The 27,300-nt window shown below is 41.2% G+C and overlaps 1 protein-coding gene across 2 annotated transcripts; it reads left to right on the top strand.

Moving 5' to 3' along the window:
* Window positions 1-26,430, top strand: LOC119021073 (retinoic acid receptor gamma-A-like). 2 transcript variants are annotated; one of them, XM_037101046.1, is made up of 8 exons: window positions 1-193; window positions 19,143-19,291; window positions 21,137-21,278; window positions 21,396-21,559; window positions 21,696-21,872; window positions 22,058-22,262; window positions 22,851-23,009; window positions 23,467-26,430. In XM_037101046.1, the coding sequence occupies exons 1-8, from the start codon at window positions 25-27 to the stop codon at window positions 23,802-23,804; spliced, it is 1,503 nt and encodes a 500-aa protein (XP_036956941.1). In that variant the 5' UTR covers window positions 1-24; the 3' UTR covers window positions 23,805-26,430. The 2 variants fall into 2 exon arrangements, with proteins under 2 accessions (XP_036956941.1, XP_036956943.1); XM_037101048.1 differs by lacking the exon at window positions 1-193 and adding an exon at window positions 7,518-8,044.
* Window positions 26,431-27,300: the final 870 nt, after the last annotated feature.

Raw genomic sequence — 27,300 nt, forward strand, 5'->3', positions numbered from 1 at the left:
GAGCACCCGGCAGCACTGTTCACGATGGCAACCAACAGGGAGCACCAGCTGCGTCACATGACCGGATTCCCCCGCACTATGTACCCGTTCCCCTTCAACTCCATGCGGAGCCACTCCCCCTTTGACCTGCTGGCCAGTAGCCACCTCTTTGGCCGGTTTGGGGCAGACCTTCCTAAAGAGATGGCTGCATTGTGTGAGTAATCAAAATCATTTATTATATGTCTACTTTACTAACATTACAGAAGAATCTCATCATACACAAATACACATCCAGGCTAATTCAAACTCCAGAAATAAGTGTGTTAAAAAATGGTTTACATAAAATCATTAGGGATCCAACTGGCCCAAGGGTCAGTCAGCAGGCAAGAAATCCAAATCCCACGCCCTCGCTCATGACAAGATAATGTGCCAAATGTCTGTGTCCTGACCAGTGGAGAATTTTAGTCCTCAGGGCCAATTTAGGCTTATGATCAAACTTTATATCATGCATTGAAGAGAAGAGAACAGAACAGAACAGAACAGAACAGAACAGAAAAAGAGAGAGAAGAGAAGAGAAAAAAGGAGAGGAGAAGAGAAGAAGAGTTGATTTGAGTTGAGTTGACTTGAGTTGAGTTTGTGGTAAGCCAGGCTGGAAAAAACTGGCTATAACAAGATCCTGTGTGTAATTTGCTTCTTTCCATAGAAAATTAATCATTCAAATCATCATCAGCACAGATAGAAGCTGAAAAGGAAGATTAGACTTTTGGCAGATGAGAGAGTTTCTTATTTGTTTCTACAGTGTGTGGGGATGGAGACCGTTTGGGTCACAGGGGGCGCTGTTGCACTTCACATTGACATAGAGGACAGAGCAGCTGACCTAGAACCTAGAGGGAGTTCACACAGACTGGCAAAGAGTAAAGACTTTATTTGCTCTAATATACAATAAACAACAATCTTAACTTCATTTATTTTGTATTTATTCATCTTTATCCTCTCCATAGTTTAAACGATGTTACTCAGACATTGCACTATTTGATTAAATCTGCATTCAAATAAGGACGACTATAACGCTGTCCCTTGCATTTCACACTCTAAGTTCCCTGTATTGCTGGTGATTTTTAGAGTTGGATGTGAACAACAGATTTTGCTGGTGTAAATAAACATTAATTGCCTGTCATTTCTCTCCACTCTCCGGCACTATATACCACACATTGGACATCAGTTTTTTTTAAGAAAGAGTAAAAAAGAATAATAAACATCAATGAAGGCAGAATTTTGTGGTATTGTTTTTAGCATTTTCTCTTTTGTCAATAGATAATTTTCACCTTTATAATTTTTTTTTACTTTTGCAGATTCAAGACCAATAGATGCAGGTACCCAAAGCTCAAACTCATTCATGTCTTTATATGAATGCTGCCATCCTTCTGTTAATCAAGTCATCTACATTTGACTGCTGTATGTCTGATGAAGCCCCACACTGGGTGGGTTTGGCTCTACGCCTATTATATGGCAACACCGGTCCACTGAAATAATCGCAATACATCATACATACATCCCACTTCTTTTGAAGATTTATTTTAGTCCTCTCTCCCTCTCTCTCTCTCCCTCTCTCTCTTTCTTTCTCAAAACATAAATTTCTCAGTAATTATCAAAGTCGCTCAAGTGCAGAAATGTGCTGAGTTGAAACAAAATGTCTGAAAATGTTTCGCAATTGACAAACATAAATGACAAACCATTGCCATGTACGTCTCTTGGACCATGTGCCCTGTGTTTTTCCTCTGCAGCCATGTTGGTTTGGACCCATAATGCCACTGACCCATGACGTCACCTCTTGGCATTGTAACATGCCCCATAATACCCTTTTAACTAAACTCTGATCCTGTGACATGTCATCTGCAACACAACCTCACATGAAGACAACAAAGTGTCTTAATCAAACATTATCTGAGGTGGTACATTTTAGACAAGACGTTTTTTTACCCCCTTATTTATTGCATGTTTCACGGCTTTACAAACTCAAATCATCATGAATTTCTGACAGAAGCGTATATAAAAAACATGACATTGACACACGTCTCTGAGACAGTTACACCTTTTGTTGTGTTGACCAATATTCTGTAGACTGCAGTGTTCAAATCAAACCCTTAAAGCAGAGACATGTTTGTCAAGTGTCTCTAAATCTGTGAGACTGAAATCAGGTGTGGAAATACCTGCTGAACACTGCTTTCAATCAGTGTGTGTGTGTGTGCCATTGTGTCATTGTGTGCACACAGATAATGTGTTCAGTGAGCAGCTGCTATCTGTTTATCTCCAGTCGTTTTCTGGAGACAACGACCAGGCTCGTAGCACCCAGACTCAGTCATTACAACTTTGACATGCAGCCTCTGGGCCTTTTATACATATACAGACAGAGGCAGAGAGATATGAGGGGCCGCATCACGTCAGTCAGGATAGAAGACAATAAGGGTGGTCACATGTGACAAAACAAGAGGACCAAAAGACCTGTCGGCAACAACGTTAATGGGTTATGTTTAAGTTGATTAGATTGGAGGCCAACAAGAAGAAAAATAGTACAGTTACACAGTTAAACCAGGACACCGTGTTGGGTTTCTTCAGCTCGTAGTGTCAATAATTGGTAATTATATGCTGAGTACTTGGTGCAGTAAGACAAGTGTGGCTTTGTTTGTGTGAGCGCATGAGTGTCTGTGTGACACTCTTTAAAGATGGAAAGATGGAAATGAATCAGGCTGATATAAATTAACTTCTGACGCCAAGCTAATTGGCCAATAGAACACATTTATAAAGAATCAACACCCGTGATTCAAAAAATGCTTTCCAGATAATGAGATTACATTACAAAAGTATACATTCTCATTTCCTTTTTTCAACCAGCTGCTCCCTCTCTACATGATAACACACTTACAGGTCACAAGGGCAAATAGAAAAGATGCAAGAGACGACAGTCAATAGCAGAGCTCACTAAGTGCTTCACAGTAAAGAAAACAAAAAGTGAATAAAAGACAGAGTAAAATACATTAAATTCAGACAACCAACTTTAAACAGAAGGTAAAACTTGATTTAAAACGTTTTTTTATTTTAAAAAAAAAGGTTTTGAGATGCTTTCTAAGTTGACCATAGGGTTCAGAGATCGAAAGTCCAAATTTAGTCTGGAAATCAAAAAGTGCTGTCAAATCGATCGAGACTGAACGTCTGACCTTACATCTGACCACTATCAGCCTGCCATGGAAAGTGCTCGGTGTGGATATTATAAGACCCTTTCCTCTGAGTTCAGTCATAACATCTACTTGCTACTCTTTGCAGACTGTTACTTGCGCTCGGGTTGAGTTGTTCCCTCTACGTTGAGCCACAGCTGAATCTGTTTCCCAGATACTCAGCAGAGAGATTCTCACCTGTTCGAGGAGTTTGTCTCCTGCAAAAGTGGCACTTAAAACAAGGATACGCAAGCGTTTTATATGCAGCTGACAGTCGTCCCAACATACAACAGTTTTGTCTTGATTACTAGCTTGTTCATCATGCTCTTCAAATCTTAATATGAGAAAAGAGTTGACACATTTTTCCATCAGTGAGATTAAAAATAAATTATTGTATTAACTCTGCAGAACCCTAACCCTAACCCTGTAAAAACTGTTTGTGGTGGCAGTTGGCCAGCAATGGTTTCAGTTGAGGATGAGGAAGAATAGCCATGCAAGTAAAGAACGCGTTCTTAACCATTGAGTGAAGCTACAATAAATGACTTATCTCTCATTAGTGCAAAGTGAACAAAATTACACAAAATTACAGTTGGGGTTTAAGTGGGATTTGCAAATTAATTCAAACCAGGTCCTCATCAGAGTGAGTGGAAAACCAGACTTTGTTCCCTAATGAGATGAAACTCGAAACATCCCTGGACTCAAAATTAGCGGATATCCACATCAAAAGCTCCCTGCTGTGCATTCAATCATACAGAAGGTTCCCCCTTTCTTTTCCTAATAGCAGTGGGAACTGGGAATCAGTAAAAAAAAAAAAACTGACAGGGAACTACTGCAACACTTTTCTGCCCAGAGCTTCCTGGAAATGGTGTAAAGACATGATGCCATCTCTGGATTTTCTGGGGATTAGGTAATATTTCTCAGAAGCTTTTTTGGAAAGAAGTATTTTGTCTTTTTTTAATGACATCGGGCTCAAAATCTACTCTACACTTAAATCTTTTTCTGTTATGTTAGGAAGAAAATTTTGACTGTAGTGATCACGAGGAAAAGACGTGCATTTTTCCACAATGAACACAATGTCCTTTCGTAATTTCTGCACTAGTCACATCTTGTTCTTTGTAATGTTTTGAGAGAGAGAGAGAGAGAGAGAGAGAGAGTGTGTGTGTGTGTGTGTGTGTGTGTGTGTGTGTGTGTGTGTGTGTGTGTGTGTGTGTGTGCGTGCACATGTGAGTTGGTGTGTATTAGTAACTTGAACCTAAAGGCACGGAGTGAGGCTTGTGTGTTTTTCTTTGTGTCTTTCATCACAGGCACTCTGTTTAAGCACATACACACATAATTGTCCATGCGTCCGAATACACACACATGCACATGCACAGAAACACACACATTTCCACTGCCACTCTGTAGGCTGCACATTCCAACACCCATGAATATCACAAACCAGCAGTCTCGCGCTCCTTGCCTCACATTTGTGACTATATTTGTGCGCCGGCTGATGACCGCAGTGAGACTTTGTGCAAATATCTGCGGCCGAGTTGGAGGAGCTGCTGGTGGAGAAACAGACAGAGACAGAGAGAGAGGCCATTGTTCAGCTCTGTATGTTTGTTTCAGACATGACGACTGGATGAATAGCTGAAGAACCTGATTGTGAAAAGTTGTAACGTGACTCCCTCTTCTTGTAAACTCTGTGTGTGTGTGTGTGTGTGTGTGTGTCTTCGTGTGTGTGTGTGTGTGACAGAGAGCTTAAACAAAAGTAGTAGGAGTAAGTTCATGTTTTAGTAAAAGTGAGACTTCTTCCTCACATTCGCCCTGCATTTGTATGTCTCTTGCCTCAAAGCAGCAACAGGGGGCAGGGTGCTGCGAGGCGGGGAGGGTAATTGTCTCAAGGTGTGGAGAGAGCTCAGCAGGCTGATACTGTGCAGCTCAGCTCCCTGCAGTGTGTCATTGTTGTGTGTGTGTGTGTGAGAGTGTGTGTCCTGGTGAAAGACAGGTAAAAAGTCCACTCACTGAAGTGGAGGGGATAACTAAAACACAACATGAATAAAGAGTAAAGAAGAAGGGCTACATTCTGATATCTTGAAATTATAATGAAAAAAATATATATATAAATGGATTGAGGGAGATATAAACAACAAACACGAGAAAAACAAAGAAAAATAGAGAATTTTAACACACAAGAGCAGAAAGAAACATATGAAGCCACAGGCAGGACAGTTTGGGAAGTCAGTGTGTGTGTGTGTGTGTGTGTGTGTGTGTGTGTGTGTGTGAAGGGGGGTGTTAGAGCCCCAGTGGGGGTTTCTTCCAGAGTTCATCCCTCTTGAACGAGGGAAGGAAAGGGAGGAGGAGAGAGGGAGGAGGAGGGTGAGGCTGTCTCATATACAAACTATCCAGACTCGGGGCCTGTGCGGTTCGCCTGCAGCGGAGTCGCACTTCAGTGTGACTGAAGTATCCAATAAGCTCCAGGAGGGAAGATAACCGAATCCACTAGCACTGAAGGAATTGAATTAGATAACGGCACACATGCCAAAACCAAACAAGAGAGAAAGAAATGCTTTAATAGACTCAAACAATGAAACTGCAACAGAGAGATGTTTGAGATGGACGACTGCTGAGAAGGAAGAAAACAGAATGATGAAGGAGTGAAACATGTCAGACCTCAATCTTTAGATTCGCTGAATTAGGTCATAACCCAAATTGCAAAAATAGAGTCCAACAGGTCCATTAGGAGTGCTGTGGACAGTTTCCAAGGAAGAACAAAGTAATTTGGTAGAAAATTACATTGTAACAACAGACAACGTTCAGTTGGTACACTCACAGCAAAGTTATTGCAGTTGGGTTTCAGCGCACCGGCCAGATAAACATGCATAAGTTATATATGTCACTTCTTAAGGAGGCATTTCAACATGTTAAAGCATAAAGTTTCCAAAAGAAAAAAAATGAATGAATATTGATTTGGGTTTAAAGTTGGCAGCTGCTTTAAAGGAGCAATATGTAAAAAATGTATTTTAATTGTTAAAGATCAACAGAACATGAGAAAAATTTTTTTTGATTAAGGTGCATGTGTTAAGTTTATAGTCATGGTTATGGCAAAGATGTCTCCATACTGTGTTACATACAGCTAGCCCCTAGCCATCTTGTGCCTTAAAAAATGATAGATTAAACACTACCCATGCTCCAAACTCCCAGTCAGGCCCAGTCAGCTAGAATGACCACTAGCTGCATGGTTAACTGAGCTTACTAGCTAACAGCAGCTAATCGGCCTAGTATAAGGAAATTTATTTTTTGAACATTTTTATCAAGCTTGATGGTATTTGAGCTGATAATAGGAACAATAATATGAAGCCAAATTGCTACATTTTACAAACTCCAATGCAGTAGGTGTTTGCACCTTAAAAGTTTGGGATTTGGGATCAACGTATAAACACAGAGAAGAAGTAGGAGAAGAAAAAAGAAGACAACACGTTTGCAATTTGCATTATATCTTCGAAAAGAGATCAGAGAGGAGTGGGGGGAAGTCCACGAGTTTTAACACAACAAATGTTATTAGAGTTATGAAATATTGAGTGAACCATCTTTGGTTTATCTCACCCTCAAGTGTGTATAAACTACAGGCTAGGAACTTATGAAATTATGTGTTATTTTATCAGTATTGGCCACGAGAAGAAGCTCATTGTATTTTGCTGAGAAAAATCCCTATTGTGCAACTTTAATGAATATAAACAATGTAAAAAAAAACAAAACAGTGGCAAGTTATAAGCTTTTTACTTGGGGGAAAATTGTAGGAAATGAATGTGTGTGTGCGCACACATGCGCATGCGTGTGAGCAGGTGTGTGCCTGTGGCCACTTTAAACCTCGGAGAGGTATATAATCCTACTGTCCCCGTACAGACACAACAGGAAAGCATCCAGTCTCAGGTTGAATTAGCTAATGACACTGTACCTAAATTGCCTCTCTCTCCCTGCACCTTTGTCTCTCGCTCCAAACAGACTCTGTGAGGTAGCAGAGCTGTTCTGTCTGGAGGTGAAGCGATGCTCCCTGCTGTGGCGAAACAAAAAGGGAATTAATTCAGCAAGAGAAGGAAATAAAAGAAAGAAGAAAGAGTGGGGGGGGGGAGTGGGGGAGGCGAGGAGTGTTTGTTTTCATCTGCTGGATATGAAATATGAAGAGGCAAGTTGGGTAAACTTGAAGGAGAAACGAGGGAGGGGGGAGAAAGTTTGGTGCGCGGCCAATCGGAGAGCAGGTCCACACCCCCTCGGGCATTGCGTCCCTCCCTCTTATTCTTCCCCGACCCCACCTCCTGTTTCTGTGCTGAGGGAGCATGCAGATAGTTGGCTGTGCTTGTGGTGGAGTGTGAGAGGCCCAGAGAGCCGGCGAGAGGGGAGCTGAGATCAGTTACAGCAGGAGAGGCAGAGCAGTGAGGCGAGCAAGTGATCTGGGGAAAAAGAAGATTGAGTTGTCTGGAGGGAAAGAGGAGATTGTGTCCAACCAGAGACGATAGTTTGGACAGACAGGTAGTGTGGTCACAGGGCAGCAAGAGGCAGACAGTAAGAAATAGAGACAGGCAGACAGACAGAGAGACAGAGAGACAGGGAACACCTGGACCAGGCAGGGCATTGAGTTTCAGTCACAGGAAGCTTCTGTCTCAGTTTTATACAGTCACTCTCAGAACAAAAGCAAAGAGGCTGCAGTTGTGTTTGACTTGAGAGGAGCATGTTTGACTGTATGGAGGCTCTGGGTCTGGGCCCGCGGCCCCTCTTCGATGTGTCCGGACAAGGCTCCTGCATGCTCGCCAAGGCCACCCCTTACTTCTCCGGCCTGGACCCATTCGCCTGGGCCGGGACCAGCAGCATTCAGTGTGAGTACTCCATCCTGTCCATCAGACTGGAAAAGAACAGCTGTGTGTGTGTGCGTGTGTGTGTGTGTGTGTGTGTGTGTGTGTGTGTGTGTGTGTGTGTGTGTGTGTGTGTGTGTGTGTGTGTGTGTGAGTGCATGTGTGTGCGTGTGTGTGTGCGTGTGTGCGTGCGCTCTTATCAGAGTCCTGGTTTTGTTATCATAGAGCTCTCTCCACAGGAAGAGTCAGATTCCTTTCGATTCTATGTACCCATTCTCACCCCGTTCCTTGTTTGTTTATGTGCTTAGTGAGCTTTGTGAGGCGGAGTGAGTGAGCTGGGGAGGCACATATTTATACATCATCACTGTTTGTTTTCTTTATGAATGACTTCACATGACTGACAGCTCTTTTAAACAATTCGGGGGGCCTGACCCCGGCGATGTGTCCAGAAAACAACAAGCAGCAGGCGTCCAAACAGAAACGGCGCTGAACGCTGACAGATTGGAGGCAAACGTGCACAGAACAGAGAGTTTACAGAAGAAAGATGAAGATTTGAATGGACTGACGACAGGCAATCTTTTGCTTGTCTTTTCAATGTATTTTTTAACGGAAAACATGACCGTGACAATGATAAGAGTTAAAAGACACAGCGTGGATCACTTGTCATATAAGCACTTCCTGTTTCCCCATTCAACAGGCTTGACATTGTTTTTAAAAAAGCCTCAAAATACACAAAGACGAGGCCCAGACTGGTTCCGATATTAAGTGTTAAAAGTTAAAAAAAAAAACTATATAAACACCATAGCAGAGATAAATGAGTTTAATACATCTATCTAACTTCATAATAATAAGCAGACTTTTGTCATTGTCCACTTTTGGACTTTTTGATTACACTTGACTCTGTGGCTCGGAAAATCGAACATTGACTCTATGTATAGAAACAGGACCCGCTGAAGTCCATTCACATGTGTCACTTAGTTTTATTTTCAAAAATACACTCTCTCTCTGTCTCTCCACTGTGTTCAGGATGCACCTTGAGTCTATTTATCTTCAGTAATTATTGAGATACCAGGGCATCAGGCCCTGTCGAGCCCTCAGTGCTCGCTAATGATGATGGATGAGCAGTCAGGATGACAAACACCACAGCAGGGCCTGTTTCAACTCGCTAAGGAGCTTCTCCAGATGCCAACCTGCCTGATGAATGTCCTCAAATGTTCTTGATTCAGTGTTGCTTTTGTTTTGTTTTTTTTATAAAATCAGCCCCTCTTAAAAATGAGGTTGAGTTGACAGACTGCACGTCCCACTGTGACTAGAACTGTTACTGACGAAATGACAATCAGAGACAATCAAACAAACAATTGTCAGTAAATATTGTCGCAGCCATATGTGCAGCATTGACTCAACTTTTTTTTTTTTTTAATTCAGATTGAACAGTAATTGGTACTCTTTACTCTACAATTGCAGGTAGCCCTATTATTTTTTTTTTAATGGAGATCATGCGACGATTTTGTTTGATTTGATCTGCTTAGTAAATCAAAGCAGCAGAAACCCAGCAATAAAAAAAGAAGCAGTTTGTGCAGGTGAGATTCAGGAAACCCCTGAAGGCTTTTAGAAGAAATCTCACCTCCGTATGCATCAGGAGCAAATACAAATACAAGTCCTGTCCTTTTGTATCCACAAACAGAAGCACAAGTAAACATAGATCAGAAAACAAGCACGGGTAGTAAAAATGAAACAGTAAAAAACATAAAATACCTAAAAATAAAGTTTGGTTCATCAGACAGGTCCTTAACCTATATTTGTTATTCCTGAGAGAATTTAACATTTAAACAGATTACAGTCAAACTAAGAGACAAAAATCAACCAAGTTATGGTTAACCTCTACTGTCTCAGCCATCTGACAAAGTAGGAAATCACCATCATTATTTAATTCCCCAACTTGTGAAATTATATCCCACACTGACCCTTTTGACATTGATAATAGTCCTGGTCAACATGTTGACCTTTTAGATAATCAAATAAAAGTCCATAATGGTTATAATCCTGCATAGATGATCACCAGCTGCCATTAGAAAGTGTATAAAAGTTTGCTCTCAGTGAACATGTTGGACACTGAGCTGTAAACACCTCAGAGCATTTTGGTCTCTGTGTCTTTTTGACACGAGCTTTCTCTCCTGTGTGTGTGTGTGTGTGTGTGTGTGTGTGTGTGTGTGTGTGTGTGTGTGTGTGTGTGTGTGTGTGTGTGTGTTAAGCGGGGGTCATCTTTTCCTGTGGCTTTTTCTTTTTTTATGTGAGGCAGTTCAGCACCTCTCTGCCTTCCTTTGTTTCACTGTCAGGAGGCATTAAAGGCAGCGGGGACATGCCAAAGTCTGTCCTCTCTCCCTCTGTCACTGCCTCCTGTGCAGCGGGGGAGAACACTTTCTCCTCTACGTGACATTTGTTTTTCTCCTCTCTTGAACATCCCCTCTTTCTACACTTGATCTTCCCTTCCAGTAGCTTGTGTGTGTGTATGTGTGTGTGTATTCTCAGTTTACACGCCTTGTGTTGTGCAACCAAGAACTTTTAATGATTCAATTACAATTACAAAGGGTCAATTAAGAGATTAGGCAGCGTGCAGGGGCATGGGCAGTTAAGAGAGATGGGGGCTGAAAGGAGAGCGGAGGGATGAAGTTGGATTAACTCTTTGTATCTTCGTGTTTGAGGCCTGGAGGGGAAATGCTCTCCTCTTCATTCAGTGGTAATCTCCCTTTTCTCTGGCACCCTCTTTGCTTTAAGCGGGCTCTTCAAAGCTCGTTCAACAATGCTCCCTGACCATCACACCATCGCGCGGGAGGAGAGCGGCTAACAGACTGCCAGTAGCAGTTTGAGACAGAAGATGTGTGCCTGATTTGTGAGATAATAGACTGGAGCGGCTCCTGTAATTATTTTTAGCCGCACCAGTATCACCAGTCTTAAATAAAGTGAGGTAATCTGTGTCACTGGGTCATGAAATACTGGCCTACACTCGTCCCCCCATGGTGCCCGTGGGCTGACTTTCCTGAACAGTCTCTCAGCACATGGCGAGGGAGAAATTACTCTGTGAAGCCTGAACAAACCTCTTTGAACCTGGACATTTAAATTCAGCCAGCGTGTGATGTCTGCGAGGAAGAGGATATTCTTGTAGCTGTAGTAAAACAGCTTTACACCTACTACTACCCCCAGAATAGTTCAACGACAGCCATTTCAAGTCAGTAATTGCCAAGATTAGAAAAGCAATTACAGGATTTTGTCTATATTTGGAATTGAGTAATTGCTCTCGTTAATGTTGTAGTAGGTCAAATTGTCAGGTGCTCTTTTAGTGCTATTGAGGATGCTGTCAAGACAATAACGATGGATCTTAAAGCTTTACATTTACACACATTACATTTACACACAACAGTGAACTTTTCAAATCTAGTAACCCCTTTCTGAAAATTTTTGATCAACTCAAAAGCCGTGCATTTAGGGAAAACAGAGAGTTGTGCCACCGCAAATGTTGGTAACATAATATTGCAATATTGTTAGGCTGCACCACAATACACAATAAATAAATATCATATCATAAATACAACTAATATCACCATAGTTTAACAGAATACCCCAGTATATTGATATTGCCACAATAATTTAGGGATGACTATTGGTACTATCAACAATGTGGTTAAGAGAAAGAATAAGAGCAAGTAGAACAATCTGGTTAATTCAGAATATGATGTCAATTGTTAGCCTAATGCAGCCAACCAACCAAAAAATATATATTTCAAGCAATCATTATTATAGTTATTATTATTAGCCAGTGTTTGAACTACATTGGGAGCTACAAGTCAGTGTTTACACATTAGTCTGAACACATATAGTACTTTCGAGTCTTTTCTGTGAAGTCACAGAATGAACAAAGGCCAAAGCAAAGCAGCATTTCAACACACAAACAGCGAAAAGGAGGAGAGTTTCAGGTTACAACCTACCCTGCAAGTCGGTAAGTGTTTGTGCTGAAAGTGCTCTGTGAGTTCATCAACAGATAAAAACCGCAGTCTCACTGTTTTCTTTGGACCCGCACGCAGCCACACACGTGTCTCTCTGGCTCTCTGTGGTCATAAACGAGATTATCAAACACATCATGTCACGTCAGATTATTTACTTACCGTGAATCAGGAAAACACTGTAATCACATTATTACTCTAATCTGGTTATTCACAGTAACGAAGTTACAGTTAGCGTTGGACTCTGAACGCCTCCAGACTCATCTGTTGGGAATGCACTCATGACAAACAGGTGATGGATAGTAGATGAGGAGATTGAGCCCACTGAAGACGACGCTTACAATAGCATAGTTTTGCAGTTACAGCACTTGGAGAAGCATCGCCAAAAGCTGCTGATTGGTGACTGTTTCAAAGTCAAACTGCTTGAAATCTTCAGTGAGTTCATGCTCCAGCTTGTTTTTGAGTTTGGTGTCGCAGCTTCCAAGAATGTCTCCACCACATTGCATTAATCCCTGCTCAGTTTGGCCTGAATTAAAAAGATCACCTTATGCTAAACTGTTTGCAAAATACCCTACAGCATGCTACATGTGTACATCCTAGCTGCATAAAAATGCAAAACAATAGAAGTTTGCAAACTTAAATATACTAAAAGGAACTTTTAGCTGGTTATAAAACAGCCTCAGTTTAATTCTCAGTTTAATAACTCTGATGGAGCTGCGTAAGCAAACAACACCATCAGTGATAAAATTGATTATTTCCATATAGTTATTATAGTTATGATTTAAGGTGCACTATGTAGTTTTAGGGAAGATATTTTACTTAGAAGAGAAAAATGTGTGTTAATTATTTTTTACACTAAAATTAACAAACTGACATATAAGACAATTCCATTCTGTTTTACTGTGCTCATATTTCAGGACCCTTGATCTCAAAACATAAGTGGTCGTTCATTATACAATAATATACACAACTTTTTATGTTATAAACATACAGTTATTCTCAGTTATTTTCATACCAAAAATGCTTTTAATCTATTTGAATTTTTCCACATTGCCTGACAGTTATAACAGAAGTATATGTGTGTGAGAGACTGTGTCGTCTGTTGTATTCATGATGCCCAGTATGGAGGTGGGAGCTGACTGTGTAGTGTTATAAAAAAAGAAAGGGTGTGTTGCAGCCTATGTATGATGATGAATGGGAGCGGGATGAATGGGACAAACCCTGATTTAACAACCTGTCCCGTAAACACAGCCCCCACCCTGCAGACAAAGCTCAACTCCATGGCAATGAAAAAGCAAAATATTACACGAACGTTGTTATTTTACAGGTTTTGTGATAAATCTTTGCCTTGAATGAGTGTAAACTGTTACTTCCTAAATTTGTTTTTAATGCTTTTTTTGGGCCCAAATCTTTTGCAGCACATTTAAAACTGCAGGATAAAGCTCACAACTGTGTAAGAGTTTGCAGGTTTGAGGACAGAGCCAGGATTTCTGTTTTTGTAAGGGAGCTTGTGCAAATGTGTTTTTTGTGTGTGCCTTTGTACACTGTTGCTTGTGTGTTTGTGTTTGTGTTTGTGTGTGTGTGTGTGTGTGTGTGTGTGTGTGTGTGTGTGTGTGTGTGTGTGTGTGTGTGTGTGTGTGTGTGCCTCCTTTCAAGTGTGTGGTGCTGCTTTTTTTATGGAGCCATCTCCTGGACAGTAGCCTGGTTTTCACAGCCTTTCCTTTAAAAGGCGCTGCCAATGACAGGAAGGACTCCTCCTCCTGCCAGGGCAGGAAGGCAGGAGAGGACAGAGGGGGGAAGAGGGTTATTATCGAGGGTTTAGTTCGGGGGGGGAGGGCAGGAGGAAGGGGGGTGGGCTGCTGGTATTGAACTTAGAACAGCTGATGAAAGGGATTGTCAGTCAGCTCTCCCCCATCTCCTCCCTGCTGTCGTGGTAATTACTCGCTCAGCATATTTGAAGTTGAAGCTCTCTCCCCTGCTGTTCCTCCGCTCATGAATTACAACACAGTACAGTCATTTTAAGCTGAATACATGCATTTTTTAAGGAAACGTATTGATCGTGTGACATAATCAGTCTTTAAGTTGCTTCGACTTTGCCCTTTAAAATTGACTTGACAGAGTCATGGTACATGTTGCGGCTGTTTCGTAACGAGTGACTTTTATTCGACTGTTGTCCTCCCTCTCCGTCCTCACGTTGTTTTCTTGTCGCACTAAAAACCCTCAAACACATGCAGTCCATCTGACCTGTGGGCCCATGCAGCAGCCCACACACACACATATTCACATGTGCACGCACATTCCTCAGCATGCTGCTGAACATTTTGTCAGGCGAGAGGTTGTGTAAAAACTCAAATTAATCTTTTGAGGACTCAGGGTGAAGGAAATATGAGCCAAAGTCGCACTTTTGCTATCTTTTGAGATTTGTATTGTTCTTGCAATTATCTGTATCACAGTTTTTGTCAAATTTCTAGTCAAACAAAAAATAATCATAAGCTCAGGTTAGTCATTAAAATTGTTTGCATCGATACCACCGTCCGTAGCATTATCCTCCACCCCTCTCCAGCATAAGGCTCTTCGGAGCCCCCAGGCCAAAGTCTAGTTCAATGAGATGTGCGATGTTGGCAGGTCGAGCCAGGCTGCAGGCCCTATAGGCCATATGTCACAGTGTGTCAAGCGCGCAGCCACTCCAAGAGGAACGAAAAAACACCTTCAATATAAAGTGTAAAACAAACCACATGCTCAGTCTGCTCATGTGTTTGTGTGCTGTGTTCAGCCTATAGGAGGTAATCAGCTGCAGCTCGCCGACACATGGTGTCAGTCGCAGTTATCGTTCTCGTGAAGTTCTTAACACCGAATGACAGATCAGTGTTGAAGGACATCAGGAGTCACCTTCATGTGAAATTAATTTCACACTCCTACTCTCAGAAAAAAGTAACAAATAATAATCACTCTCCCGGTTTGGAGAAACTGGGAGAGTGTGAGTGTCTCTGGCACTAGTAGGACTTGTTGGACAGGGGTTGGCTGGTTAGCTTGTTAACTGCAGTGGACATCACTGCAGTACAATACATAGCCATCATAATAACAGCTATTTCTTTACACTCTATTGATAATTCTATAAGTCGATTTTTGAACTTTTTCAACTCAACTTATTATATATTGCCTTTTAAATACCAATTCTTTACAGGTTTTGATGATGTGATGGAATAAATTACAGTCAAAACTGTTAAAAAACACAGATTACCTCTACATTACCAGTTAAAGTAGACTAATCATTTTAAGTTGCTGAAACTTTTTAGCTCGTACAACTTAAATGTAATAGTCTACTTTATTTGGTAATTACTTCAGAATTACCAAATAAAGTAGAGTTTTAACGTTTTTGGTGTGGTTGGGTTTAGGCGCAAAAACCACCTTGTTAGGGTTTGGAACAGATCAAGTTTTGGCTTTCAATACCTGTTTATCTGGCCTCAAACAAGGCGTGTGGATGTCTTGTAAAAAAAAAAAATCCAGTGGTTAAGAGCTTACAAATGTTAAAACACAGCCTTGAACAGTGGTCTCCGACATTTGCAGAAATTTAAAATTCCAATATTTTATTCAGGCTACAAAAGTACTCTATCAATTCCTGTTCATTGGTCTCTTGTATACTAACCACATAAACATTTTACTACAGACTGTAGACATTTTTTGGTAAACTGTATATAGTTAGTATGGATATGGGACACTGAACCACTCAGGAGCGAGGGTGTCATTGCTGTGCTTCAGGACTCTCTCAGGCATCAGAGCTGATAAGGAAGGTGTCTGATTTCAGAGGAGCTTCTGTTGTCTAAACAGGGATGTGTTGATCTGACAACAAACCCTGAGTAAATGGGAGAAGGGGGGAGGTGAGGAAGATACAAGAATAGATCAAGTGAAGTAATTTCAAGGAATACTAAAGCACTGTGGGTGATAGTAGCTGGAAGGGATTTTTTTTTTTTTATAAAGCTTAATGAAAGATAACAGAGACGGTTTTTCTTTGTGCAGTGACAGGCTACATTTAAAGTTCGGCTTGCATGTGAGACCGTATCCGGCTGATTCATGCGAGTCATCTTGTCTCTCCTGCATCCAACCGAGGTGTGCCGATTGATGTTGTGACACGCTAAGGGGTGAGCTGTAGGTTAAGAAGGGAGAGGTATTTTTTCCAGCCGAGGCTCTGAGGCTGAGCTCAGTTCAGGGTGATGACAGCTGCTGACACTTTTTGGCTCCTCTCCCTCTTTCTCCACGCCAGGTAAAGTCCCCTCCTCCCTCCTCCCCCGCTCTCCCCTCGCTGCCCTTCAGCCCAGTGTCTCTCACCCTGTCTCTCTCCGTCATGTTTCCCTCCTCACCCGCTCTCACCGCCCTCAGACGGTGTCAGTCACTGCCTCTCTCCTGGCGCCAGATGCAGCTTCTCTGTTTCAATGGGAGCTATTTTCCGCTTGTTCCGTCTGGGCCACTTTTACATTGTCAGTGTCACTATATAAACAGAAAACATTGATCAGGTTACAGTACCATTCATGCACCTGCACCTCCTACACCTGGGCTCTGTATAATAGTGTTTACCTCCTGCTTCACAAGCAGCTCTTTGTTTACTCATAAACTCACGTGAAACATGATTCTTTGTCCTGCATACTGTTGTGGGAGAAGCGACATGAAAATCATTTTCCATAATGATTAATGTTACTGTCACTTTTTCAGTTAATCTGTAAAGGATTTGGTTGATGAAATATCAGAACATACTGAAAACTTTTCTAAAGCCCAGCGGTCTGCTCTCACATAGTTAATTTAGAATGACTCCATCCAAATCTCAAATATATTCAGTTTTCTTTCACATTAGACAAACCAAGGGACAAACTGCAGCGAGACTCTCAGTGCCTTCTGATACACCTGGGTCAGTAAGCAGATAATGTGTGTGCTAGAATCAACTCTTTAAAATCACAATGCATCACTACTGATTGTCTCTGTGTCTGTGTGTACATGATTTATTGACAGGTTTGTCCTGCTTTGAAAATGTGATCAAAAAAAGAAGAAGATGAAACTTCTGGCAGATTTGGCACATTGTCTAGAAAAACGATGACTGATCATGTTTTTGCTGATTATTTAATCAATTGATTATTTCATGTATTTTTACTGATATGTGCATGTATAGATAGATAGATAGATAGATAGATAGATAGATAGATAGATAGATAGATAGATAGATAGATAGATAGATAGATAGATAGATAGATGAAATAGAATAAACTATTTTCGGTCATTTTGATGCAACAAAGTTTTGGTTTACAGAATATTTTCCATGTACGAGCAAGAAATGACATTAGTATTGTTTACGCCCACTCTGGGAATTTAAAACAACAGAACAATTGAAATTTATGCACACGTGTCATCATTGAATTAATGGCCAGTGTTGCGTGGTGATCCCAGTTGGTGTTTCCATTTTTAGAAAGTCTCCCCAGTGAATGATATACACACCTCTATTAAAAACAGACACACCTACATATCACTGTTGTAAAACTAGTTGAACCTGTGAAGTTCAATTTAAAATACAAAATGATCAAGTTAGGAGAAAGGTTAACTTCTCAGCCTCACAATTTACTGCTTCATTTTCTGTTTTTTAATCACATGACAGTGATGTATGATTAGGATGGAGGCAGTCGTGGTTAAGTGAATGTTTTGTCATATTTAAAAAGCATTCTGAACTTTAAAGCGAGCTGCTGGTCGTGTAGTTAGCAATGGCCTTCTTCAGTCAAGGTCAAAGTTAAATGGTCAGGATTTTATTTAACCTCTCGGCCACTGGGAAGTTTCTGTCCTCGGGCTCACCTCCGTCTTCCCCTTTCTTTCTCTTTTCTTTTTCCCTCTCTTGTTTTTATTAGATTATTCCTTTGTGCCTTTGCTTCTCTGTTTTTTTGAAACCTTACCACTCTTGTTAATGACAAGCTGTGGGTTCAGGTTGGGGTTGCTGTGGTGGGGTGTGGGGGGGAGTTCACATTTGGTTCAGTCCTGTGTTATCCATTGAAGGTGGCAGGAGGGGCTGTGACTTTGGGGTTTTTGACCCCAGATTCTTTATTTTTACTAGGAAGGGATCCAAGGATGGAGCAGTTGATGTGAATAGCTGCCCAAGGTGACTGGATCCCAATAAAGAGGCCGTCAGCCTGGCCGGGGGCCTCCTTCCCATCCCAGACACAGCCTTTATAGGGCCGCTTATGAGCCTGGGCAACTATTAAACCCTGTCCAGCCTGCACTGAGGAATTTAGGGCCAGGAAACAAGGGAGTGGGGGTGGGAATGGGCAAAGGGAGGTGAAGTTGGGGTGACTGAAGGTGAAAGTTGAAAGGCATGTTCGAAGGAATCTGGTTGTTCTTTAGTCATCACCTTCAAATGTGTACCAGGCGGGTTTCACTCGCTTTGCGCTCTGGTCTGCGCATTTAATCAGCTCGATCATCTCGCCACTGCGCCCGTTTCGCATTGTTTGTTTGGAGCGTTTTCATTAGCAGCAGTTGAATGACTTCGCCTGTGGCCAGCAAATGGTGTTATACAGTGTGCCATTTTCTTTAGCGAGACAGTGAGAAGGAACAGAGGGAGACAGCCGAGTCTCGTAAACATCCCGCCCCTGTTTGTTCACATGGGGCTGGAGGTATATAGGCAGGTCTGGTTGGACAGCCTTTCAAATAAAAATGTGAGCTCGCACATGTGTGCACACAAACACACAGAGCAGATGCAAAAAATTCAGATGTCCGTCAAAAAGTCAACAGAGGTATGCTGCCCCCTCCCCGCTCACCAGTAAATGGAGAAGCCAATCAAATCTCAGCTGCCAATCAGGTTTTTATCAGCGGGGCCATCTGGCCATCAGCTAATTGTGTCTCTTTTAAGTCCCTGTCAATCAGCAGTGTCCCCCCTCCCCTCCCTTTTCTCTTAAAAATGTCTGCCTTTGAGCTTGCCTTCTGGCTCCGAGGGGTGGCCTGCATGGGGTTGGGGGTTGTTTGTTGACCACTCTCTTAATCAGTTGTTGTATTAGCCTTCATGATAGTTTCAAAGACTTTAAGAACTTGTGTAAACAAGATGTCCTGATGTAATAAGAGGCCTTAAGTGTTTCTCTTTTCTTTCTCTGTCTCTGCAGCGGTGGAGACCCAGAGCACCAGCTCAGAGGAGATGGTGCCCAGCTCTCCCTCCCCGCCTCCTCCTCCTCGTGTCTACAAGCCGTGCTTTGTGTGCCAGGACAAGTCATCTGGTTATCACTATGGAGTGAGCTCCTGCGAGGGCTGCAAGGTAAATGAAGCCAGAGGCACATGGAGAGTTTACAGGACATGTATGAAGTGAAGCGCTGATGAAAAGAGGGCGAGAGTGAGAGCCTGACAGATGTCAGAGCTGCACAGCTGTAATGTTTGCTTTTGCTAAGCTGCCCTCTAGTGCATCCTTACTAATACTGCACATTATCAATGTAACAGAGCTAATCAGTGTGTGCTGTGTGTGAGCAGCAAATGGTTACTACAACTTGAATTGTTGTTGACATGAAGATCTCGAGCTGAAATGAAACTGACAAATAAAACAATTCAAAATAGGTTTTGTCTGCTTGTAGTTTACATACAGAGACCAATAAATGGATGGTCACAGTTAAGAGAGAAGCAGTGAGAGAGGACTCAGTTCTATGTGAGAAAAACAGCCAGCCTATCAGTAGGCTACTGATTTATGCAATGCATCACTCCTTGAACATATTGCACTTTATTTTCTGAGCATTTTTTTGCTTTGACTTTGCGGCTGCTTATCACACCTCTGTGCACTTTTGCTATAGCATGCAGGTTTATAAATATCATAAATTCTTGGCAAATCCTGACCAGTGATTTTTGATGCTGCTTCCACTACTCTATTAAGCTTCTTCCTGTCATCGGCTGTTTACTGCTATTGCCTGTAATTTTGCTTTTTTGAGTCCGACTGCTTATGTGTAGTTTCTATTTCATCATGTTCTTATTCTCCTAAGAATGTTTTCTCTTTAACTCTTTATCTGTTCTTATTCTGTCCTTGGGCTGCTGTAACACCTGAATTTCAACTGTGAGAGATCAATGAAAGATCAAGACTAAAAGTCTACAGTCATGCTAGTTGCTCTGTGGAGCTGTGGCCCAGCAGTGCTTTGAGCTACGTGCTCACAATTTCATTTAACATTTTAGCAGTCTAACATTTTCTTATTACTTTAAAACAATTTGTAGAGTTTAGGAAAATATGAAGGTATTTAGTTTTGCAGTTTTTTGTTTGTTTGTTTGTTTGTTTTACATTTTTTGGACTAATTGACATTATGACCAGATGATGGTGCCAGATGAAAAGTCCAAGCATCGCCAAAGTTATGACAATTCATCTTGAGGTTTGAAAATGTCTGTGACATTGTCATGGCAACCCATTCAATACACCACACTAACATGGCAGCCTTTTTTCCTCTGACTTCACGGTGAAAAACACAAATGCTGGGATAGTGCTGTACGGCTGGATCCTAGGTTTCAAAAAACATAAATGTAGGGAGTCTGATAAATGTATTCCATCCAGTCACTCCAAGGCTTAAAAAAAATGTATGTTGATATTCATATTATGTTAATTACGCCTTCCTGTCCTATCCTGTAACACTGTCAAGCGGTAATATTAGCTAGGAAATGGTTGAATGCTAACATTAGCTGTTGTATGAAGCAAGCTATTGGATTATCTAATATATTGGTTTACTTTAATTTCATTCAAATTCATTAAAGCAGTTACACACTTTAGCATCCCAGTGTGATGTCAGAGGAAAATGGCTGCCTTGTAATATGATCTATAGTTGTGGAGAAAGTGAGCTGTTTCACCATAAGACACAAACTTCATGGTGGCACAATGGGAAAAGTTGTGGATTATCAACTGCACTACAACACATTGTCTGGGAATATGAATAACAATTAAGAACATTCATGACAATCCAGCATTTCTTTAGATATTTCAGTCTGGACCAAAGCAGTGGACCCACTGACAGACCGACATTGCCATCCCTAGAAACATGCTTCTAGCATGGCTCAAAACTATTTTTGGAGATCGTACTGAGTGGCTGTTATCCTGTCAAAAAACACTGTACAAGAAATTGTCTTTCATCATTTCCAGGGTTTCTTTCGGCGCAGTATCCAAAAGAACATGGTGTATACCTGCCACAGAGACAAGAACTGTCAGATCAACAAAGTCACCCGCAACCGCTGCCAATACTGTCGGCTGCAGAAGTGCTTTGAGGTTGGCATGTCCAAAGAAGGTGAGAGGAAAATTTGAACGTCAATAGTTTCTTTCAGTTAAATAATCATTTCAAGAAAAACATGATGGAGAGTTCGGCTTTTTAAGTGTGTCACCTTGTGCTTGTGCTTCCCTGTAGCGGTGCGTAATGACAGGAACAAAAAGAAGAAGGATGTAAAGGAGGAGGTGGTGCTGCCAGAGAACTATGAGTTGAGTGGAGAACTGGAGGAGCTGGTTAACAAAGTCAGCAAAGCTCACCAAGAGACCTTTCCATCTCTGTGCCAATTAGGAAAATACACCACAGTGAGTTTTAATTAGTTATCCACCCTTACACACTCACACTCAACTCAAGCATTAGCTCACCGCTTTGCCAGAACGACAAACACAGTATGGACTTTGCACAGCCACACAGACAAGTGTCCCTCTTTCTCTCTCTCAGAATTCAAGTGCTGACCACAGAGTACAGCTGGACTTGGGCCTGTGGGATAAGTTCAGTGAGCTGTCCACTAAATGCATTATAAAGATTGTGGAGTTTGCCAAGCGGCTACCAGGCTTCACCACGCTCACCATCGCTGACCAGATCACCCTCCTCAAATCTGCATGCCTGGACATCCTGGTACCAATCACATGCTCCTATTACACTTTAACTGACTTCCCCTCCACCTCCCTAACGCTTTTCTCATCTGTCATGCTGCTTCAATTGTCATAAATCCTGAAAATGTAAATGTTATTCTGAATACCTGCCATCCTCATTTTGCCCATTTGTTTTTCTTCTTTCCTGTAATTTCTTCCTCTTATTAGATGCTGAGGATATGTACTCGTTACACCCCAGAGCAGGACACCATGACATTCTCAGATGGCCTGACTCTCAACAGGACCCAGATGCATAACGCTGGCTTTGGTCCACTCACAGACCTGGTGTTTGCCTTTGCTGGTCAGCTGCTGCCTTTGGAGATGGACGACACAGAGACGGGCCTCCTCAGTGCAATCTGCCTCATCTGTGGAGGTAAGATTGACCTTAATACAGCATTGTTTGAATCTTAGATCTGGAAGCTTAACTGTTAATAAGTGTTACAGTTACCTGCCAATAAATCCACAATTAAGTATGTATTGATCCCTATTCAAGCAATAAAAAGTAAAAATGTATCATGACATCATAGTAAAGTTAGCTAAAGTTGTTATTGATTAGTGGTTGCCAGCCTCTTGCACTGGCTAACATCCTTAACGCTCGCTAGCAAATGTTAACTTTGCTAATGCTAGCTTGCAAACATTAATTACTAACTAATCTTAACATTATTAATACTAGTTAACTTTAACATTGCTAACATTAGAACCGTACAGTATGCTCAACAAGTTTCTTATAACTGGCTATAAATGTGTTCATGGTGCTATTATTAACATTTATATAGTCTTATTAATGTTAGTCATATTTTATAAGGCATTATAAGGGCCTGGCTACCCATTAACTAATGCTTAATACAATGACCTTAAAATAAAGTGTTACCCTTTGTTTCTCTTGCTATCATCTTACCAGCAGTTTTACAAATTGCTCACATTTCCATTTCAAATGTGTGTCTTTCTGTAAATGTTTTAGACCGAATGGATCTGGAGGAGCCACAGAAGGTAGACAAGCTGCAGGAGCCGCTGCTAGAGGCTCTGAAGATCTACACCCGTCGTAGACGCCCGAATAAGCCGCACATGTTTCCCCGCATGTTGATGAAAGTCACAGACCTCCGAGGAATCAGCACCAAAGGTCAGCCAAAGTTTAACATGTCATTCCCAAAGATTAAAAGTAAAATCAACCCATATAGTTTTTAGTAGCTACCAAACTGGATTAACAGTACAGGGTACTAACAATTTGAGGTTTAAAGTAAATTGTTTCAACAATTTAAAGTAGCATTTCAAACTTAGCATCGAATGGATGGTAAGATCTGTATTTTAAATACATTTTCCTAAATTGGAAGGATTGGCCGATTTTTAAAATCATACTAACTCCATTACTAGAGTAGGTTAACTGCTAACTCATAGTAAATGTAAAGAAAGTTAGAGAATCATCTGCGTATATGGAGAACATGTCCTCCTAGATTGGGATGAAACTTGTCAGTTTTGCTTTCAAAAAAGTAAAAAAAAAATGTCATTGTGTGAGAAGCTTCTGTCTCTCCTTTTTATACACTGAATATTTGATAAAATATACTTGCATGTGCCTGTAGGTGCCGAAAGAGCCATCACACTGAAAACAGAGATCCCAGGCCCAATGCCTCCACTCATCAGGGAGATGCTTGAGAATCCTGAGGCCTTCGAAGACAGCAGTGACTCTGGGGAGAGCGCTGCAGCCGCTCCCCCCGCTCCCCCCGCTCCCCCCGCCATTCAAGCCATCAAACAAGAGGAGAAGTCAACGTATGAGTCGACCGTTGAGGAAGAAGAAGAAGAGGAAGAGGACGACTACTGGGATGAGGAGAAAGAACGAGGGGCGGACAGTGATGGGGAGGCGTGTGGCGAGGTGGCAGCGGGCTCACAAAAGAAAGGTGTGACTGGGAAAACACAGTGAGAGGGACAGATGATGCTGCTTCCTCCTTCAGATCACTGAGCCAGCTCTCAGAAACCTCACAGAATTAGGCTCTTATTTAACAGCAGTGTTGCATACAGCACATATTTACATATACTGTACATGTTGACTGAAAGGAAAATGTGTTAAGTTCAGTATAGGAATAAAAAAGCACTAAATGTAAGCAGGTTGAGGGGAACGCCATGAAAAAAATCACTGTGCCAAAATGAGACTGTCTAAAAGATGTTTCAGAAGTGTCCATCCAGAGAGCAACGAAAGGTGGTGGACTGAAGAAAATGCACTCCTCCACTATCTATAAGGGCTATGCTGTGTATAAAATTGATGGTAAAAGATACATGTCAACAACAGAACTCTATGTGGTGTCCATTTGCCGCAAATGTCTTCTCAGAATTCCTTTTATTCCTATTCAGAGATATGCTACTTATTTTTTTATTGATTTTTTTTTTTTCTAAGCATGAACACATTTCTGTTTTTCCTTCATGCCTGTTGTGTTGTCTTTTTTTTTTCTTTTGGTATATTTTTCACCGATCACATTTGACCGGACATATGTGTGTTTTTGTTAAGCATCTCTTTAATTTTATGCATTTCAGCTTTCCCGGACACAGTGAAAAGCAATAGCAAAAGTAGTAATGAGAGCAATAGCAGAGAGCGAGCAGGACTCAAAACTTACAATGTGACAAGAGAATAATGAGGAGAACTTCAACTGTAAATTTCAGCTCTGGTGCTTTTGATCCAAATAATGCAAAAGAAATGCAGCAACATATCTCTGCCTCTCGCCAAAAATACACAATCATTTAACAAAAAAAAAAAATACTTTGACTAAGGAATCTGCAGGGTAGATTTAATGTCATCGCGCAATCTCAGGTTGATTCTATCAGGGCCGTGTCTCACCTGTCAATTCAGTATTTTAAGAAAACTGTTGATCCATCATAAGCCCCTCATCAACAAAAAAGGTTCTCATACCAGGGAGTAGGGATCATTAAAGCAACATTATGTAGTAATTTTATTGCGATTTGGCGCCCCCTACCATTTCTGAATGCCACACAGCTGTAAAGACAAGACAATAGATTATATACAAATTCACAATAGAAAATGATAATCATCAGTGTTTTTGCAAAGAAACAAATGTACCAATGTCTCCACAACTGGGACTGGTAGTGTGTAGCGCTGAACCTTTGATGAACAGCTTGGAAAGTACTGCCTCCTGCAGCAGCGAACATCTTACTTGCACTATTCCATCAAGGATAACTCTCAAGGCATTATTATAAGCTACTTGAAGATAACATTCTACCAGCTAAACTTCTGCCGAAATGGGCTGACGTGCCTTATCATCAAAAAGTAGCGAGTTGACAACTTTGCTAACACAGCCAAACATCAAACAAGTGCAACAACACAAGACATATAACTTAGTACGCCGGCTAATGTTACTTACTATTCAACACCAACAAGTCCAGCTCTCCGTCTGTCTGCAGTCTTCTATTTTGCTTAACTGTCATCAAGATCTAAAAAAAAAAAACACCTGAGACTCTTGTCTCTTGTCTCTTGTCTCTTCTTTGGTCACTGTCTCCTTTCTCTTCTTCAGTTCCTCTGTCAACATCTTCTTTGGCCTCTTTGTTGTCATGGTGTCCCTAGAGGCGGCTCCAGTTCTAGTGGTCCAAACGCTACAACTCCCCGGCGGTCAGCCAGCTAACAGAGCTGTCTTGTACCTTTGGTATTCAGCAGTAACAGGTTGCTTTTGGGAAACGCCTTAAATCACAGAGAGTTGTTGCAGAGCAGCCAGAGGGGGAAAAAAGAGGAAAGGTTTTTTTTTTTTGGTTGCATCAAATATGATCCAGTTTCACCAAAATAAGTGGTAGTAGGCATTGTGTGTGATGTACTGCCGTAAAGCGTTACACACTGTGATCCTACCCACTCAGCAGAGCTACATATTACAGAAACAAGCAGTAGGGGGGGCAGAGTGCCTGAGACAGAGATACCATTCACCCGATTACAAGTCACTGTAATGTGAAGTAATTCTGAAGCTGTTACTTTCAGGTAAAATAGTTACATAATGTTGCTTTAAAAATGTAAGTTGAGTATCCTGCACATGCCCTTAGTTCAGCAACGAGGTGCAGGCAAGCCATAATAAGTTCATATTGTAAGTAAAGAGTCATCCAAACCGACATAAAAGTAGTTTACTTCACAGAAAACCTCAGGTGTGTATGAGTGTGTGCATGAGTGTGTATCTGAGAGCATTTACCAACACACAGATCGACGTTGCAGAGATGCAACATTATTGCCATTTACTGCCATGAACCACAGTAAAGCATTTATGTAGAAATCAAATTATTATCTCTTAAGAATGCACATGAATAGCTGTTGTAGCAGAAATATAAATGTCTTCACTCACCCAAAGACTTCAGGTGGACAGCGGGACAGACGCGTTGTGAGATGGCGACCGTCCAACATAATTGACAACGAGACAAAAGCTTTAGATCGGGTGACCTGTCTGCTGAAGCACAGCACAGTACTCTGAAACGATGTGTGTTAATGTGTGCTGTATCTAATGAGTGATGCAAAAGATGGATTTTTGTAAAATAAATACGTAATAATTTGTTTTTCATCGAGACTATACAGCTTTTTGTTTTTTGTTTTTTTATGCAAGATGTATAAAATTGTCATTTTGTGCGTAATGAAAGACAGTGCGAGTCTGACTAAACTCCTTAATAGTTGTAAGGGAAAAGATTCTCATCAGCATGTTGTCCTTCATGGCATGAAACATATTTTTGATGTCGTTTTTTTGATATGAGGGATGCAGTGAGTTTCAAAGATGAAGCTATGATTTCTGGAAAAAAAAAAAGGTGTTTCTGGTTATCCTACGGAGACATTCACACCCTGAGTGAAGCAGAGAAAGAGGAGGAAAACAGATACTACATGACCATTGTGGCAACACACCAGCATGTACAAAGGTTAAATACGTCTTTATCACTATAGATGTTAAGTCATCAAGGAAAAAGAAGTTGATTCTAGAAAATAATCTATATTGACGTCATGATGATGTTTTTGTTCAATTGTTGAATCGTGATTTGTGATATCATAGGATGGAAAAATCAAAAACCATATGACTAAGGTAAAAGATAAGGCTTAACTTCAGTGTTTTTCTTCACTCTGTTTCTCTTCCTGTGTCTCAAACACAAAGACAAACACACACGCACACACACACACACACACACACAGATGCACACGGTCAATATTTTGCACGTTGTCAGCCAATCCTATATACTATGTTGTTAAGTATTTAAAGATATTTCTGCATCACATAACCAGGATATTTCAGAGTAAAATGTTTTCTTTTATCTATTTCTCTCTGTTCTTAAATTTGAGCTGGTGCAATAGTTAAGTCATGGGAGAGGTCACAAAGGCCTCGGCTCGATGTGTAAGCATGTGAGTGAAAAAAATAATGAAAAAAAAAAAGCCAAAGATTTTACATCACATGTGA

Source organism: Acanthopagrus latus, chromosome 6 (assembly GCF_904848185.1).
Source record: "Acanthopagrus latus isolate v.2019 chromosome 6, fAcaLat1.1, whole genome shotgun sequence".
In the NCBI taxonomy this organism is placed as follows: Eukaryota; Metazoa; Chordata; class Actinopteri; order Spariformes; family Sparidae; genus Acanthopagrus; species Acanthopagrus latus.